The sequence below is a fragment of the Bos mutus genome, chromosome 18 (assembly GCF_027580195.1).
Source record: "Bos mutus isolate GX-2022 chromosome 18, NWIPB_WYAK_1.1, whole genome shotgun sequence".
NCBI classification, from domain to species: domain Eukaryota; kingdom Metazoa; phylum Chordata; class Mammalia; order Artiodactyla; family Bovidae; genus Bos; species Bos mutus.
The window spans coordinates 22,580,450-22,597,755 of NC_091634.1; the positions used below are offsets into that span (position 1 = coordinate 22,580,450).

Sequence of the window (17,306 nt, forward strand, 5' to 3'; positions counted from 1 at the left end):
GCAAAGCCAGAAATAAATAAATAGAGGTTAAAAAATGAAAATATTCATGGAAGACCAGGACTCAGAATACAGGAAACTCAGTGCAAAGTCCAAAGGAGATTTAAAAAAATGAAAGCACAGGAGAGCTCTGCAGGATTGCCCTGCTGGTTGGTACCTTATCTGATTTTCCTCATCATCCACCAGGAAGAACCAGCGAAACTTCACAACCAGGGGGCTGCAGTTGGTGATCATGACGTAGCGGATCACCTCAGTGTCATTCAAGATACAGCCAAAATCCAGCTCCATGGTCTCAAAGGTGAGGTTGGGGTAATTCACTTCTCCACGCAGGTGCAGGATGTCCACTTGAGGGTGCTCCACATACTTGATGGCTAAAACTTCTTCGGCCACCCAGTTGTTCAGATCATTTTTGTAGGAAGGGTCAAATCTGACCAGCAGGTCTTTCACTTCACCGACCTCCAGTTTAACAGGCTACAAAGAAGACAATGGGGAATTACCAACCTCTACACTATGCATTTTCAATCTGATATACAGGACAAGCAAAGTGATTTACACATCAAGGCTGTATACTGTCACCCTGCTTATTTAACTTATATGCAGAGTACATCATGAGAAGCGCTGGGCTGGAAGAAGCACAAGCTGGAATCAAGATTGCCAGGAGAAATATCAATAACCTAAGATATGCAGATGACACCACCCTTATGGCAGAAAGTGAAGAGGAACTCAAAAGCCTCTTGATGAAAGTGAAAGAGGAGAGTGAAAACGTTGGCTTAAAGCTCAACATTTAGAAATTTAAGAATATGGCATCTGGTCCCATCACTTCATGGCAAATAGATGGGGAAACAGTGGAAACAGTGTCAGACTTTATTTTTTGGGGCTCCAAAATCATTACAGATGGTGACTGCAGCCATGAAATTAAAAGACGCTTACTCCTTGGAAGGAAAGTTATGACCAACCTAGATAGCATGTTAAAAAGCAGAGACATTACTTTGCCAACAAAGGTCCATCTAGTCAAGGCTACGGTTTTTCCAGTGGTCATGTATGGATATGAGAGTTGGCCTGTGAAGAAAGCTGAGCACCGAAGAATTGATGCTTTTGAACTGTGGTGTTGGAGAAGACTCTTGAGAGTCCCTGGGACTTCAAGGAGATCCAACCAGTCCATCCTAAAGGAGATCAGTCCTGGGTGTTCTTTGGAAGGACTGATGCTGACTGAAACTCCAATACTTTGGCCACCTCACACGAAGAGTTGACTCATTGGAAAAGACCCTGATGCTGGGAGGGATTGGGGGCAGAAGGAGAAGGGGATGACAGAGGATGAGATGGCTGGATGGCATCACCGACTCAATGGACATGAGTTTGGGTGGACTCCGAGAGTTGGTGATGGACAGGGAGGCCTGGCATGCTGTGATTCATGGGGTTGCAAAGAGTCGGACACAACTGAGCGACTGAACTAAACTGACTGATGTGCACACACATACATATACATACAGACAGACACACACATTAGTAAGAAATACATACATACACACATATATATAAATATATATATACACATACACACTTTATCCATAACCATGCATCCACAGTTTACATAAACAGCTGACATACTGATAGCAATATCTGTATGTATCCATCTCTATCTCAATCTCTATGCACACACATATTTTTCAATAGTTGAAAATGAAAGCAAGAAAAGTTTGGAGAAAAATGATTTGAAAGAAGAGATTTTGATAAACGTTGTGAGGTTCTAAGGGCTGAGGAGTTGAGAAAGGAAAGTCTGCAATGAATAGCTATTATAAAATATTCTGAAAATAATATAAAAACTGAAAATAAATTAGATTGCAAAACGCTCTTCCTAGATAAGTGGGAAATGTTCTTTGCTTAAGAAAATTTTTCTAAAGGACTGGTGGGGGGGGGGGCGGCGGTTCTGTAGACGGTGACCCAGAAAGGGATAGATTAGGTAATTTAATTTCTTTTCTAACGTCTGCAATTCTAACACTTAGCACAGTGTTATTCACTTTCCGCTGTTTTCTATTCAACTTAAAATGACACTCCAGAGCTGTACAGAGTTTGTTCAGGAGATTGTGTTTGTTCTCTTCTCTGATTCAAATCCCCATGTGTTCCTTGATACCAAGGCCATAGAAACACCTTCCCATAGAAAGCCTGGCCCTGAGTTCGCTTTTTTAGGAATCCCTTATTCCCCACATTTAATCGGCATGAAAGCCACCTCCTGGTTTTGTAGAAAGTGCCCTGAGGAAGTCAGGAAGAATACAGCACAAGAACGAATCTGTTTACAGAGCACTTTCCTCTACACTGAGTTTTAAGGTTCAGGTATTTAACCGTGTGCTTCACTGACATGATCAGATGGCTTCAGTGGATAAAACCAATTACCTGATTGAAGAGTCAGAGAGAGGGTAATGACTCCCCAGTTGGCTAATCTCCTCTGAGAGCCTTGCCAGCCACTTGGCACAGGTGGCTTGGCACAGTTTAGAAGCCATTCTTGTAGACCATGGCACCTGCAGCACTAGGCATTGTAATGCTTAGTGTTTAAATACAAAAGCACGAAGAAGTCACAAACTTATCCAAAATTTCACCAGATATTATTTCTCAGAGATCATATTTGGTAAAACATTAGTCCAGACATGATGAATGGATAAATAAAATTTTACAAAAATGGAATTAGACTAATTTATTTTAAAAATCATGTTTTCACTTTTAAAATTATGAAAAATTCTTATTTAAGAGCTATTAATTGTAAGATCATGGACTCTGGAGCCAGACTGCTTGGGTTCAAATTCTGGCTCTGCCAGTTAGTTACTCTGTGAACTTGGGCGAAGTTGCTTGTCTTTCCTAGTCTTTAGTTTCTCCATCTGTAAAACAGGAGCAGTAATAGTACCTAACTCTTTTCTAAGAGGATTAAATGAGTTAATATATTGGTGATATGTTCACAGCAGTGCCTGGCACATAGTGTAGGGTATATAAATGCCAGTTATTACATATCAGTGAACATCAACATTTTAGGAATCAGTGAACTAAAATGTACTGGAAAGGGCGAATTTAACTCAGAAGACCATTGTATCTACTACTGTGGGCAAGAACCCCTTAGAAGAAATGGAGTAGCTCTCATAGTCAACAGAGTCCCAAATGCAGTACTTGGATGCAATCTCAAAACAATAGAATAATCTCCATTCGTTTCCAAGGCAAATCATTTAATATCACAGTCTTCCAAGTCTATGCCCCTACCAATAGTGCTGAAGAAGCTGAAGTTGAATGGTTCTATGAAGACCTACAAAACCTAGAACTAATACCCGAAAAAGATGTCCTTTTCATTACAGGGGACTGGAATGCAAAAGTAGGAAGTCAAGAGATACCTGGAGTTACAGGCAAATTTGCCCTTGGGGTACAGAATGAAGCAGGGAAAAGGCTAATAGAGTTTTGCCAAGAGAACACACTGGTCATAGCAAACACCCTCTTCCAACAACACAAGAGAAGACTCTACACATGGACATCACCAGATGGTCAATACCAAAATCAGACTGATTATATTCTTTGCAGCCAGAGATGGAGAAGCTCAATACAGTTAGCAAAAACAAGACTTGGAGCTGACTATGGCTCAGATCATAAACTCCTTATTGCCAAATTCAGACTTAAATTTAAGAAAGTAGGGAAAACCATAGACCATTCAGGTATGACCTAAATCAAATCCCTTACGATTATACAGTGGAAGTGAGAAATAGATTCAAGGGATTAGATCTGATAGACAGAGTGCCTGAAGAACTATGGACGGAGGTTTGTGACATTGTACAGGAGGCAGGAATCAAGACCATACCCAAGAAAAAGAAATGCAAAAAGGCAAAACGGTTGTCTGAGGAGGCATTACAAATAGCTGGGGAAAGAAGAAAAGTTAAAGGTTAGGAGAAAAGGAAAGATATACCCATTTGAATGCAGAGTTACAAAGAAAAGCAAAGAGATAAGAAAGCCTTCCTCAGCGATCAATGCAAAGAAATAGAGGAAAACAATAGAATGGGGAAGACTAGAGATCTCTTCAAGAAAATTAGAGATACCAAGCAAGGGAACATTTCATGCAGTGTGAAAGAAAGTGAAGTTGCTCAGTCATGTTCAACTCTTTGCAATCCCATGGACTGTAGCCTACCAGGCTCCTCAGTCCATGGAATTTTCCAGGCAAGAGTACTAGAGTGGGTTGCCATTTCCTTCTCTAGGGGATCTTCCTGACCCAGGGATCGAACCCAGGTCTCCTTCATTGCAGGCAGACGCTTTACCATCTGAGCCACCAGGGAAGCCCCAAAGGAATTTGAAAAGAGAGGCCCCTTGCTGTGCCATTGTTGTCACAATGCTGTGACTCAGATTCAAACCGAGGTTGCTGTGGCCACAACACCGAGTACTAACCACTGTACAATCACGGCCAGCTACTGGAGACCTATGTGACCCCAGGGACTATACAGTCCATGAAATTCTCCAGGCCAGTATACTGGAGTGGGCAGCCTTTCCCTTCTTCAGGGGATCTTCCCAACCCAGGGATCGAACCCAAGTCTCCTACATCGCAGGCAGATTCTTTACCAGCTGAGCCACAAGGGAAGCCCTCTTCATGCAAAGATGGGCTCAATAAAGCACAGAAATGCTATGGACCTAACAGAAGCAGAAGATATTAAGAAGAGGTGGCAAGAATACACAGAAGAACTATATAAAAGAGATCTTTACGACTCAGATAACTATGATGGTGTGATCACTCACTTAGAGCCAGACATCCTAGAGTGTGAAGTCAAGTTGGCCTTAGAAAGCATCACTATGAACAAAGCTAGTGGAGGTGATGGAATTCCAGTTGAGCGATTTCAAATCCTAAAAGATGATGCTGTCAAAGTGCTGCAATCAATATGCCAGCAAGTTTGGAAAACTCGTCAGTAGCCACAGGATGGGAAAGGGTCAGTTTTCATTCCAATCCCAAAGAAAGGCAATGGTAAAGAATGCTCAAACTATTGCACAATTGCACTCATCTCACACACTAGCAAAGTAATGCTCAAAATTCTCCAAGCCAGGCTTCAACAGTAAGTTAAACATTAACTTTCAGATGTTCAAGCCTGATTTAGAAAAGGCAGAGGAACCAGAGATCTAATTGCCAACATCCATTGGATCATAGAAAAAGTAAGAGAGTTCCAGAAAAACATCTACTTCTGCTTTATTGACTATGCCAAAGCCTTTGACTGTGTGGATCACAACAAATTGTGGGAAATTCTTCAAGAGATTGGAATATCAGACCACTTTATCTGCCTCCTGAGAAATCTGTATGCAGGTCAAGAAGCAACAGTTAGAACTTGACATGGAACAACAGACTGGTTCCAAATCGGGAAAGGAGTACATCAAGGCTATGTATTGTCACCCTGCTTATTTAACTTTATGCAGAGTACATCATGAGAAACGCTGGGCTGGAGGAAGCACAAGCTGGAATCAAGATTGCCAGGAGAAATATCAATAACCTCAGATACGCAGATGACACCACCCTTATGGCAGAAAGTGAAGAAGAACTAAAGAGCCTCTTGATCAAAGTGAAAGAGGAGGGTGGAAAAAGTTGGCTAAAGCTCAACATTCAGAAAACGAAGATCATGGCATCTGGTCCCATCACTTCATGGCAAATAGATGGGGAAACAATGGAAACAGTGTCAGACTTTATTTTCTTGGGCTCCAAAATCACTGCAGATGGTGACTGCAGCCATGAAATTAAAAGATGCTTGCTTCTGGAAGAAAAGCTATGACCAATCTAGACAGCATGTTAAAAAGCAGGGACATTCCTTTGCTGACAAAGGTCCGTCTAGTCAAAGCTATGGTTTCTCCAGTAGTCTAGTATGGATGTGAGAGTTGGACTATAAAGAAAGCTGAGCCCCGAAGAATTGATGCTTTTGAACTGTGGTGTTGGAGAAGACTCTTGAGAGCTCCTTGGACTGCAAGGAGATCAAACCAGTTAATCCTAAAAATCACTCCTGAATGTTCATTGGAAGGACTGATGCTGAAGCTTAAACTCCAATACTTTGGCTACCTGATACAAAGAACTGACTCATAGGAAAAGACCCTGATGCTGGGAAAGATTGAAGGTGAGAGGAGAAGGGGACGACAGAAGATAAGATTGTGGAATGGCATCATCAACTCAACAGACATGAGTTTGAGTAAGCTCCAGGAGTTGGCGATGGACAGGGAGGTCTGGCATGCTGCAGTCCATGGGGTCGCAAAGAGTCGGACATGACTGAGTGACTGAACTGAACTATCATCCTTTTATGATCAACAGAATTGATAAGAAAGTGTGGAGAAGTCTAAGGTAAGTCTAAAATCTTTCCTTGGTGGGTCTCCTCTCTTTAGAAGCCATTGAATTCTTTGGTCAATCGTAAGACTGGTAACTTCACTAAGATATATCTACCTGTTGAATATTCTACATCATTTTGTTCCAGGACAAAGTGTGGCCTTATTTTTTTTTTTTTAATCTTAAAACAATATTTCATTATTTTTGAACAGACAGGACAATGAAAACCATGTTAAGCCCATCTCCCCTCCTGTAACTCAAGTGAACTCTTTCCCTCCCCTGAGGCGCTTATGATTACACAAGTGTCTTATCTGTCCCTGTATGAACATAAAGATATTACATGAATATAAAATAACATGTATTCCTTTATTTTTTACATATATGATAGCATACTATGCACTCCTGTTCTGCACATTGCTTTTTCCACTGGGGGATCACTCATCGGTGCATACTGAGCTGCCTCACTGTTTTTCAATAGCTGCGTTTTATTCCAGCATAAAATTCTGCTATCATTTTCTAAGCAATTTTCTATGGACAGATATTGACTCCCAGTCTTTTGTTCTTATAATCAATGTTGCAATGAATATCCTTGTATATATATTATCTTGTATATTGTGTCTATGTCTATAGGATAAATTCCTAGGAGTAGAATGACGAGGTCAGAGGGTATGGGCATTTAAAATGTTGATAGCGAGAGCTCTACTGTCTTCCACTGTATACTTCCCCAACACAGTGCCTGTTTCTACATGCCCCCTAATATACAGCATCATCCAATTTTTGCTCTTTACCAGTCTGATAGGAAAAAATGTGTTTCATAGTCATTTTAACTTGCATTTTTTCTAACATGAGTGAAGTGGGACATACTTTCATATATTTAAGAGCTGTTTTCATTTTGTGGACTCTGTTCATTTCTTTTGCCTGTTTTTCCACTGGGTTGTTGGTACTTTTCCTGTTGATTTGTAGAAGTTATTTCCAAAATTATATGTATTGCTTTTATTAAAGTTACATGTGCAAGTAATATAAAAGGTCGAACTGTACTACACGATTTATTACAAGAAACAGTTGTTCCTGACCCACTCTGGTGTTCCAACAGTCCCAAGGCCACCAGTTCTCAATTCCGGTAGCAGGATGGGTCTACGGAAGGGCTTTTTTGGTCAGAGAGGGGATGATCAGGCATTGCACACAACTCAGATACCAGGGATTATTCTGACGTATCGACACTGACACAGGGCACATTAAATTCCCGGAACATTTTGATGAGTTTCTCTGCAGAAGAGCATTTATCTTTATATCTTGGGATGAAAGCCCGCTGCCCATGTCTTCTGAGTGGAGTTGGTCAGGACAGCTGGCTGGTGCACACAGGGTCCCTTGTGTTCACAGCTGGTGCTTCTCAGCCCAGGCTACCTGGGCTGAAGGACTCACACTGCCTTGCCTCACTGGAGAATTTCCTATGCTTTACATCTTTGCCTTTTTGTCTACCCACTCCCCTCCTCATTCTATCTTATAGAATTTAAATCTCTCATTAATTGGTTACACCAACCCTCTTCTTTCATTTTATCATTCTGGGTGGCTTTCCTTTTGAACATTTCTACTTTTATCTTATTAAGATTTCAAGAGGTACAAGATGGGGTCTGACCTAAGACAGAGAAAACTGCTCGTGCCTGGATTTTCATTCTCATCCATTTGTTTTCCTCTGCTCTTCAGTCCACTCTTGGTCTCCTCTTTGAACCTTTGTATCTTGTCCTTGAGCTCTTTTTAAAGACAGGTTATATCGTCTGTCATTTCTCCGAGGCTGTAGAAAACTCCCTGTTTGTGTTTTTCTTTGCACAGGTTCCCTCGCAGGAGATTTTCATCTGCCTCTTGCTTATAATCATCTTCTCCTTTTATTTTTCTGTTCAAAGACCTCAGCTGTTTTCCCCCTCCCAGCAGTCATGCTTGAATGAGACCCTAAAGAGTCAGTGAGGAAGGAAGGGCGGGGGAGGGCGGCGGTGCAGTCTGTCTGCAATACCCTCTCATCCACTGGCTTATCCCCCATCTCCCACAAACACTTGTCTCCCCAAGCATGTCTCCATGTCTCAGTCATCTCCACTCATGTTCCACAGCAAACATCCTTCAGTCACAGGCTCCCTCTACCCTGCCTGCCCTTCCTGTCTCCTCCATCTCATTTCTCCATTAGCTGTCCCCCTGAGAGACTGAACACGATGGAGTGTGGGGCTGCCCTCTCCTTCAATCCTCTTCCCTCTGCAGCACCACCTGCTGCGGGGCCCAGTCATTCCCTCTGGTGTCCGCACATCCAGCCAAGGATGGATGATCTCGTGGGACTGTTCAGGGAACACCACATCCCCAGACGGTGGGCCAGGGGAGCTCACAGCCTCCTCCTGTGGCCTGGTTCCCATTTCTCAGTATCTGGAGATGTGCTGGCTGGTTCAGGGCCTGGGCTTTGAATTTTGGTCAAATTTGAGGGACATTAAGATCTTTTCTCTCATTGCTGGGAAGTCACTGTTTTCTAAAGGTCAGCTTCATCATCACAGGCAGGAAAGGAAGGATCAAAATAGTCAGTGAGAAGTTCTTACATCATTAATAATAGCTTTACTACCAACTGATACCGAAATTTGACTTATTTTAGATTTTTCCTCTCTGTTTCCAAGATTCTTTACACTTTTTTCTGGACTGACATTTGGCAGTGCACTGATACTGTTCTCTTCCTTTATCACACACATGGCTCCCCGCTGGGAGTTCAGACATCCTCTGTCTAGTTACCTCAGGAGTTGAGGGCAGTAGGGATTTATCAGTCTCGCAGATAAAGAAGGGTCCACCTGTTGAGAGCAACAAGTTCACAGGCAGCGTGGAAATGTTCTTTATGGCCAAGGGCTGGTATTCAGGTTCTAGGATAGTGTTAGGTTTCTGCAAAAAAAAAAAAAGAGGAAACAAACCACAGTAAGCCTTTAGCAACAAAGGTCTGATATTCATTGTTAACAGCTGATTTAGCCTTCTCTCTGTTTATATCTATGGATGTATGGATTTATATTATCTCCATCTATCCACCCATCTATCTAAATATAGGTAATATGTATCTATATATTACATAGATTCATGTCTCCATGGTCTACCATACATTAACAAGGGATTGATATAGATAAAAATACAGGTATAGAGTTGTCTATGTATGTATCTATCTATCTATCTCACTAGAAATGATCCTACGTTAAGCCAGAAAATACAGATTAGATTGTTTTACTTCCTTGTTACCTGGTTTAAAAAAACCCTAGATAAGCCATGCCTCTGAATAGAACCACTACTACTGAAGCTTCCACAGCATCATAAAACAAAAGTTTAAAAAGTTAGTGGTATTTTAAGGAAGAATCCATGCACCACTATAATGAATAAAACATTTTTTCCTTACACAGTATTTTTTTCATGCTTAAAACACCCAATTTGCAAATATACTCACCTTGCTATATCAGAAATGCTCATAACTGTTTTCTATAAAATTTCCTGATAACACTGGGAGAGGTGATTTAGAAGCACCTTTCACTCTCTTAGATCAAATTTCACTTTTCAACTGGAGAAAGCATCAGAAATGGATCTTGAACTGGAAGTTTCTGTTCAGACTGTAGTTTTCTCCTTCTGACTCTGGGATCCACATTATTCCTTATGTATCTTGGAAAGGGGGTCCTTTAATATCAGTAGGAGGGGACCGGAAACCTTAGTCTCTGGCCTCCAACGACAAGCTCCCTCTCACTCCCTGTCTCCTCCAACAACTCTAGCTTATTTTTCCCAGGCCTCAATGTTTTGATTTGCTTTTTCTTCTTGTTTGAATTTAAGGTAAATGCCCCTGATTCCATGTTTTTCTCTGTTTCTGCTCCTTTGTCCAGCATAGTCTTTCCTCTACTGGGCTTTCTGAGGGAGCTAGGGTGACCGGTGTCCATGATGCCTTAGTCAGTTCAGGCTGCTGTAATGAGTATCACAGACTGAGTGGTTTAAATCGGCAGCCATTGATGTCTAATAGTTCTGGAGGCTAGCCAGGCCAAGATCAAGGTGCCAGCACATCCGGGGTCTGGAGTGAGCCTATTTCTCGGTGTGTAGATAGCCGTCTTCTCACTGTGTCCTCACATGGCTGAGAGACAGATCATCTCCCTTGTCCCTTCTTATAAGGGCACTAATTCCATTCATGAGGGCTCCACCTCCATGATCTTATACTCTCAAAGCCCACTAACAACACTACATAAGGAATTAGGGCATCAACATACGAATTTTGGAGGGACACAATGTTCGGTCCATAAAGTTGGCTTGAGCCTTCTGCCTCAGTTGCACCCCACTAGCCCTTTGTGGATGCCTGACGTTCCTTCAGTGTTCAAACCTCCCAAGAGAAGCTGCCACTGTTCCTCTCCCTCTAACATGGTGACATGGGTCCTGGGTTCACTGTACACTCGCAGACTGCATATTACAAGTTGGGGAGGGATGGAGCAGCACCTTCAACCTTCCTCCCAGCCTGCTGGGTCACTGCAGGTAACTTTGAAGAGAAAAAGCCACACTCGGTTGTTTTGGCAAGAGGCCATTTAGAGGACAGTGATGAGAAAGAGTCGATGCACGGAGAACATGCTCTATTTTAAAATGACCCCTTCTGGCTTGTTTGTCTCGCCAAATATCAGCAGACAGGATTTGCTGCTGGACTTCATGAAGCAAACTGACTGCTAGTTTCAAATGACCTTTTCAATCCCACAGAGATGTGGTTTCATCTCTGTGGCTTATGAATGGTACAACAGTTACACAGTAGATCAAAACTGAGGAAACGGTTATAGAAAAATTCTTCTCATAGGCAGGCTTGGTATCATTATAGTCTAATGTGCTAAATCAGATACTGCCTTGAGCCGAAAACAAGGAGACAAGAATGGATAACTGGGTATTATGCAATTAAACCTGAATACCAAGACCTAACAGGTCTCCTGCACATCCTGGGTAATGAAGTCACATTTCTTCATTGCCCCTGATACGGATTCAATGTGAGCAGGAAATGAACAATGAAAAATACCATAGTGGGGCAGATTGCAAACTTGTGACATTTGGCAGGAAGTAGAGAAAGGCAAAAACAAACAGGGCCTTATGACTCAATTCATTTCTTAGTTCAACAAGTTACTGTCACATTCAAAATATTTGCTGTTTTATTCCAGTGATAAACCCAAACAAAAGACATTTAAACAGGAATATGGCTTAAGAAAATAAAGAAAAGAAAAGGGACACTATCCACATATGTTTATGAGCTTTGGAAAAAACAATCTAATAAGAAACTAAGCTGCATACACTGCAATGTCTTGCACATTGTATAGAGTAACTATTCAATAAATCTTCACTGAATTTTCTCTGAATGGCTACATTTAGAGAAAATATGATGCCACCAAATTTGGTGCAGCTGTCACCAGTAAATATCCTTCCTGATTACTTTAAAAAAGGAAGAATTTAAAACAGCAATGAAAACTTGATAGCTGCAGCAGCAATTCTTGTAGTATTTTCTTTGTGTCTCAGGGAGACTATAAAGTCAGTTTTAGTTCAGCTCAGTCTCTCAGTCGTGTTCGACTCTTTGCGACCCCATGGACCAACTCTTTGCGACCCCATGGACCGACTCTTTGCGACCCCAAGGACTGTAGTACGCTAGGCTTTCCTGTCCATCACCATCTCCTGTTCCTTACCCAAACTCAAGTCTGTGATGCCATCAAACCATCTCACCCTCTGTCATCAACCTCTCCTCCTGCCTTCAATCTTTCCCAGCATCAGGGTCTTTTCCAATGAGATAGTTCTTCACATCAGGTGGCCAAAGTATTGAAAATTCAGCATCAGTCCTTCCAATTAATATTCAGGACTGATTTCTTTTAGGATTGACTGGTTTGACCACCCTTTAGTCCAAGGGACTCTCCAGAGTCTTCTCCAACACCACAGTTCAAAAGCATCAATTCTTCAGCGCTCAGCTTTCTTTATGGTCCAACTCTAACATTCATACATGACTACTGGAAAAACCATAGCTTTGACCAGATGGACCCCTGTCAGCAAAGTAATGTTCCTGTTTTTTTAATACACTCTCTAGGTTGGTCATAGCTTTCCTTCCAAGGAGCAAGCATCTTTTAAGTTCATGGCTGCAGTCACCATCTGCAGTGATTTTGAAGCCCATGAAAATAAAGTCGTTCACTGTTTCCATTGCTTCCCCATCTATTTGCCATGAAATGATGGGACCGGATGCCATGATCTTAGTTTTCTGAATGTTGAGTTTTAAGTCAATTTTTTCACTCTCCTCTTTCACTTTCAACAAGAGGCTCTTTAGTTCCTCTTTGCTTTCTGTCATAAGGGTGATGTCATCTGCATATCTGAGGTTATTGATATTTCTCCCAGCAATCTTGATTCTAGCTTGTGCTTCATCCAGCCTAGCATTTCACATGATCTACTCTGCATAAAAGTTAAATAAGCAGGGTGACAATACATAGCCTTGATGTACTCCTTTCCCGATTTGGAACCAGTCTGTTGTACCATGTCAAGTTCTAACTGTTGCTTCTTGACCTGCAAATAGATTTCTCAGGAGGCAAGGAAAGTGTTCTGGTATTCCCACCTCTTTAAGAATTTTCCACAATTTGTTGTGATCCACACAGTCAAAGGCTTTGGCATAGTCAATAAAGCAGAAGTAGATGTTTTTCTGGAACTCTCTTACTTTTTCTATGATCCAACAGATGTTGGCAATTTAATCTCTGGTTCCTCTGCCTTTTCTAAATCCAGCCTGAACATCTGGCAGTTCTAGGTTCACATACTGTTGAAGCCTAGCTTGGAGAATTTTGAGCATTACTTTGCTAGCATGTAAGATAAGTGCAATTGTGCAGTAGTTTGAACATTCCTTGGCATTACCTTTCTTTGGGATTGGAATGAAAACCGACCTTTTCCAGTCCTGTGGCCACTGCTGAGTTTTCCAAATTTGCTGGCATTTTGAGTGCAGCACTTTCACAGCATCATCTTTTAGAATTTGAAATAGCTCAGCTGGAATTTTACCACCTCCACTAGCTTTGTTCACAGTGATGCTTCCTAAGGCCCACTTGACTTTGCACTCCAGGATGTCTGGCTCTAGGTGAGTGATCATACCATTGTGGTTATCTGGGTCATAAAGATCTTTTTTGTATGGTTCTGTGTATTCTTTCCACCTCTTCTTAATATCTTCTGCTTCTGTTAGGTCTGTAGCATTTCTGTCCTTTATTGTGCCCATCTTTGCATGAAATGTTCCCTTGCTCGTTATCTCTAATTTTCTTGAAGAGATCTCTAGTCTTTTCTAATCTTTCATTTTCCTCTATTTCTTTGCATTGATCACTTAGGGAGGCTTTCTTATCTCTCATTGCTATTCTTTGGAACTTTGCATTCAAATGGGTGTATATTTCCTTTTCTCCTTTGCCTTTTGCTTCTTTTCTCAGCTATTTGTAAGGCCTCCTCAGACAACCATTTTGCCTTTTTGCATTTGTTTTTCTTGGGGATAGTTTTAATCACAGTTTCCTCTACAATGTCATGAACCTCCACACACAGTTCTTCAGGCACTCTGTCTGTCAGATCTAATCCCTTTAATCTATTTGTCACTTCTACCATATAATCATTAGGAATTTGATTTAGGTCATATCTGAATGGTCTAGTAGTTTCCCCTACTTTCTTCAATTTAAGTCTGAATTTGGCAATAAGGAGTTCATGGTCTGAGCCACAGTCAGCTCCCAGTCTTGTTTTTGCTGACTGTATAGAGCTTTTCCATCTCCAGCTGCAAAGAATATAATCAATCTGATTTTGGTATTGACCATCTGGTGATGTCCACATGTAGAATCATCTCTTGTGTTGTTCAAAGAGGGTGTTTGCTATGAACAGGGCATTCTCTTGGCAAAACTCTGTTAGCCTTTTCCCTGCTTCATTTTGTACTCCAAGGCCAAACTTGCCTGTTATTTCAGGTATCTCTTGATACAAAGTCAGTTTAGCATCCTGTAACTGAAACCGCAATCCTACTTCTTCTTCATTCTCCACCAGTCTGTGAAATGTTAGAGTTTTCGCTTGTCTCTAAGTGCTGACACATTATTTGTTGACTTGAATTGAATCGTGTTAATACATCTCATAGAGCATATAGCCAATAAGCTCTCTTACTCATCTCCTGGCAGAGCACCTTATGCATAGTGGGTGTTCAACAGGTATTTATTTATTATGAACAATCTTACAGAACACGCTACTAGAACAAATGATTCTGAACACACTCCTTCAAGCCTCTCTTAATAAAAGGAATCCCAGTTGGTTCCCTCACGACCTAGGTAGACACTGCCACACCCAGACCTTTCGTATGACAGCACAGATCATACCTGTGGGATCTTCCTTAAGGCTTGGTCTTCCCTGTTGACTGTGAGGTTCATCAGGGAGGGACTACTCACTGTTGCATCTCTATGACCCAGCACAGGGCTTGGCACACAGTAGGTCTGGATACATATTCCACTCAGTGGCCTGTTTCAATGAATACATCTGACCATGTCGCTCCCTTCCCCAAAGCCCTCCAATGGTCACCCGGAGCAAATCCCAAAGTTCACAACACACGTCCCAGTCATGCCACACACATCTGGCCCCTGCCCACTTCTCCAGATGGACTTCATTGTCATTCTTGGCATAATCTCTGTCTAAGGTGGACTTCCAGCTTTTTTATGTTGACCAAGCTCTTTCCTGACTCAGGCGCTTTGCATGTGCTGTTCCTTACAATTCTCTCTCCATCTCTCATCACCAGACTGCTGTTTTTCAAGTCCCAACTTGATGTGTTTGCTCAAGGAAGTCATCTATTACCTCATGCACAAATAAGGTCATGTCTCCTGACACATGCTCTCACTGCACCTTGTATCTTTTCTTCATAGTACTGTTTAGGACTGCCATTTAAATAATTAAATTTTCATAGTTTGTTTACAGTCTGTAACCTCAACCAGTGTGTCTCAGCTTTGACTATGTCAGATTTTCAGCACCAACATAGCCCTCCACACATACCTGTTTTGAATAGTAAATAATTTTCTGCTGGAAACCTGCCTAGGAGTAGGCTGAGTCCTGCTGTGATATCTCCCTCTCCTCGCAACCATGCCTGCCCCCTGCCCTGAGCAGCAATCATACCATCTCTTCCTTGTCCTGGGCCTCCCCCACTTACTGCTCACCCTTAATGGCACATAAAGTCTTATACAGGTATAAGCACATGAATTAAAGAATGTGAATCAAATAGTTTAAGTCAATGATTTTCAAGCAGTATTAGGTGATCTACAAAATAGCTTAATTTGTCTCTCAGTTTCCTCCTGTATATCACAGGAAAGATATCAGAGCTTCCCACATAGATTGTTGTGAGGGACAACTGGGAAATGTGTGTAATGAACATGGCTCAACGCCCAGGACATGCCAATCAAAAATGGGTAGCTATTCTAACTGGTTACTGTAATTATCAAAAATTCTTCTCCATCCATTTCTGTACTATGATGTCAATTTTACCTATGTAGAGTAAATGATGGACTGAAATGCATTTTCAGTCCATGGAATATCCCTTCATTTTGGTCTTATACATCAGAAATGATGGAAATAGAATTTCCATGGCAATTCACCTTTCAAAGGAATGTAGGCTTAGATTAGGAATTTTTAGTTGAATGTGTACTGGCCTCTGAAGTTGAAAAAACACTTGTGGGGTGTGGGTCTAACAGGATTCCCATTGATTTAGCTTCCTAAATGAAAGTGAGAACATGTGGACTCCTGGCTGGAGAGTGCCCGGCCCTCTGCTGCACGGCCTCACTGACCTTCTCCAGTCGGTAAACGAGCTGCTTGGTGGAGAGCTGGATGAATGGCGCCACAAACTCACAGATGATGCTCACGGTCATCACCAGGCTCTTCCCCTTTTGTGTCCCAATGATGGTGTGGCATACCAGCTTTTCTTTGACTACCTGCGGACAAGATATACCAGCATTTGTAGACCTTCCACAGTTCAGAAAACTTACTTCTCACCATCAGCAAACATTCTCAACTGCTGGCCTGGGGACACCAGGGAAGAGCACAGTTTTCTGAGCAGTGCATGTCAGGGAGGGGTCTCTGTCACAGTTAAAGTCTGATTGGTTAGATATGGCCAAGGCGGATCCTGTGTCTACTTCTGACTGTCCCTGAGGGCACAATCAATTTACATCCGGTTCATCCAGTGTGTTTATGGAAGATCTATTATGCATTTGGGCTGTTAGGGACTGGATACAGTGATGGACGAGGCAGATAAAAATCCTTCATGGGCTATCACTGTGCTGTACACCTGAAGCTAACACAACATTGTAAATCAACTATACTTCAGTTAAAACAAAAAATCTTCACAGTTCAACAGTAGTTACACAATTTCGTATCAAGCTAGCTGGAAACTGACTGGAACAATTTTGCCTTACATATTTGAATATTTAAAAATCATATATGGTAACTAATACTTCTTTGGGCCCAAGAAGCCTAGATTTTTATAAAGTAGAAAGGACCCGAAGTGAATTTATATCATGAATAGCCTTTATTGAAGACTGGCTAAGGTTTCAGATGTTAATGAATTCAAGACTCATCTCATTCATGTAGCAGAACTTGGAAGAACATTCAGCAAAGCTTTTAGTAAGGCTACAACTGAATTTAGAACCCCAGCAGCTCAGATTTAATGGCTTTAAAAATAGGCAACTCCTGACAATGACATTGTAAACATGTTCCTGCAATGGACCATCAGTATTGAGCTGAGGGGCTGCTTTCTATTCATCTTCACATCCTCAGTGCCTACTGTGGTGTCTGTCATGTGTACATACTCAGTGAAAGTTGGCTGAACCCCTCAATAACAGAGAGAAAGAACACATTATACATGCCACCATGGGAAATAACTGTCTTTAAAAAACTGAGGATGTGTTTTACCTGAAAATATTCTGTGAAGAAACAATTTAAGTAAGACAAAGTGACCCTGTGACCCCAGAGGAGCTAAGCAGTGGACTGG

The 17,306-nt window shown here is 41.7% G+C and overlaps 1 protein-coding gene across 1 annotated transcript in view; it reads right to left on the reverse strand.

Moving 5' to 3' along the window:
- Positions 1-17,306, reverse strand: part of HYDIN (HYDIN axonemal central pair apparatus protein) — a 339,548-nt gene that overhangs the window by 133,217 nt on the left and 189,025 nt on the right. The window contains 3 exon segments of the mRNA XM_070388036.1: positions 155-468; positions 9,065-9,208; positions 16,108-16,251. Coding sequence (XP_070244137.1) covers positions 155-468; positions 9,065-9,208; positions 16,108-16,251 — 602 coding nt within the window.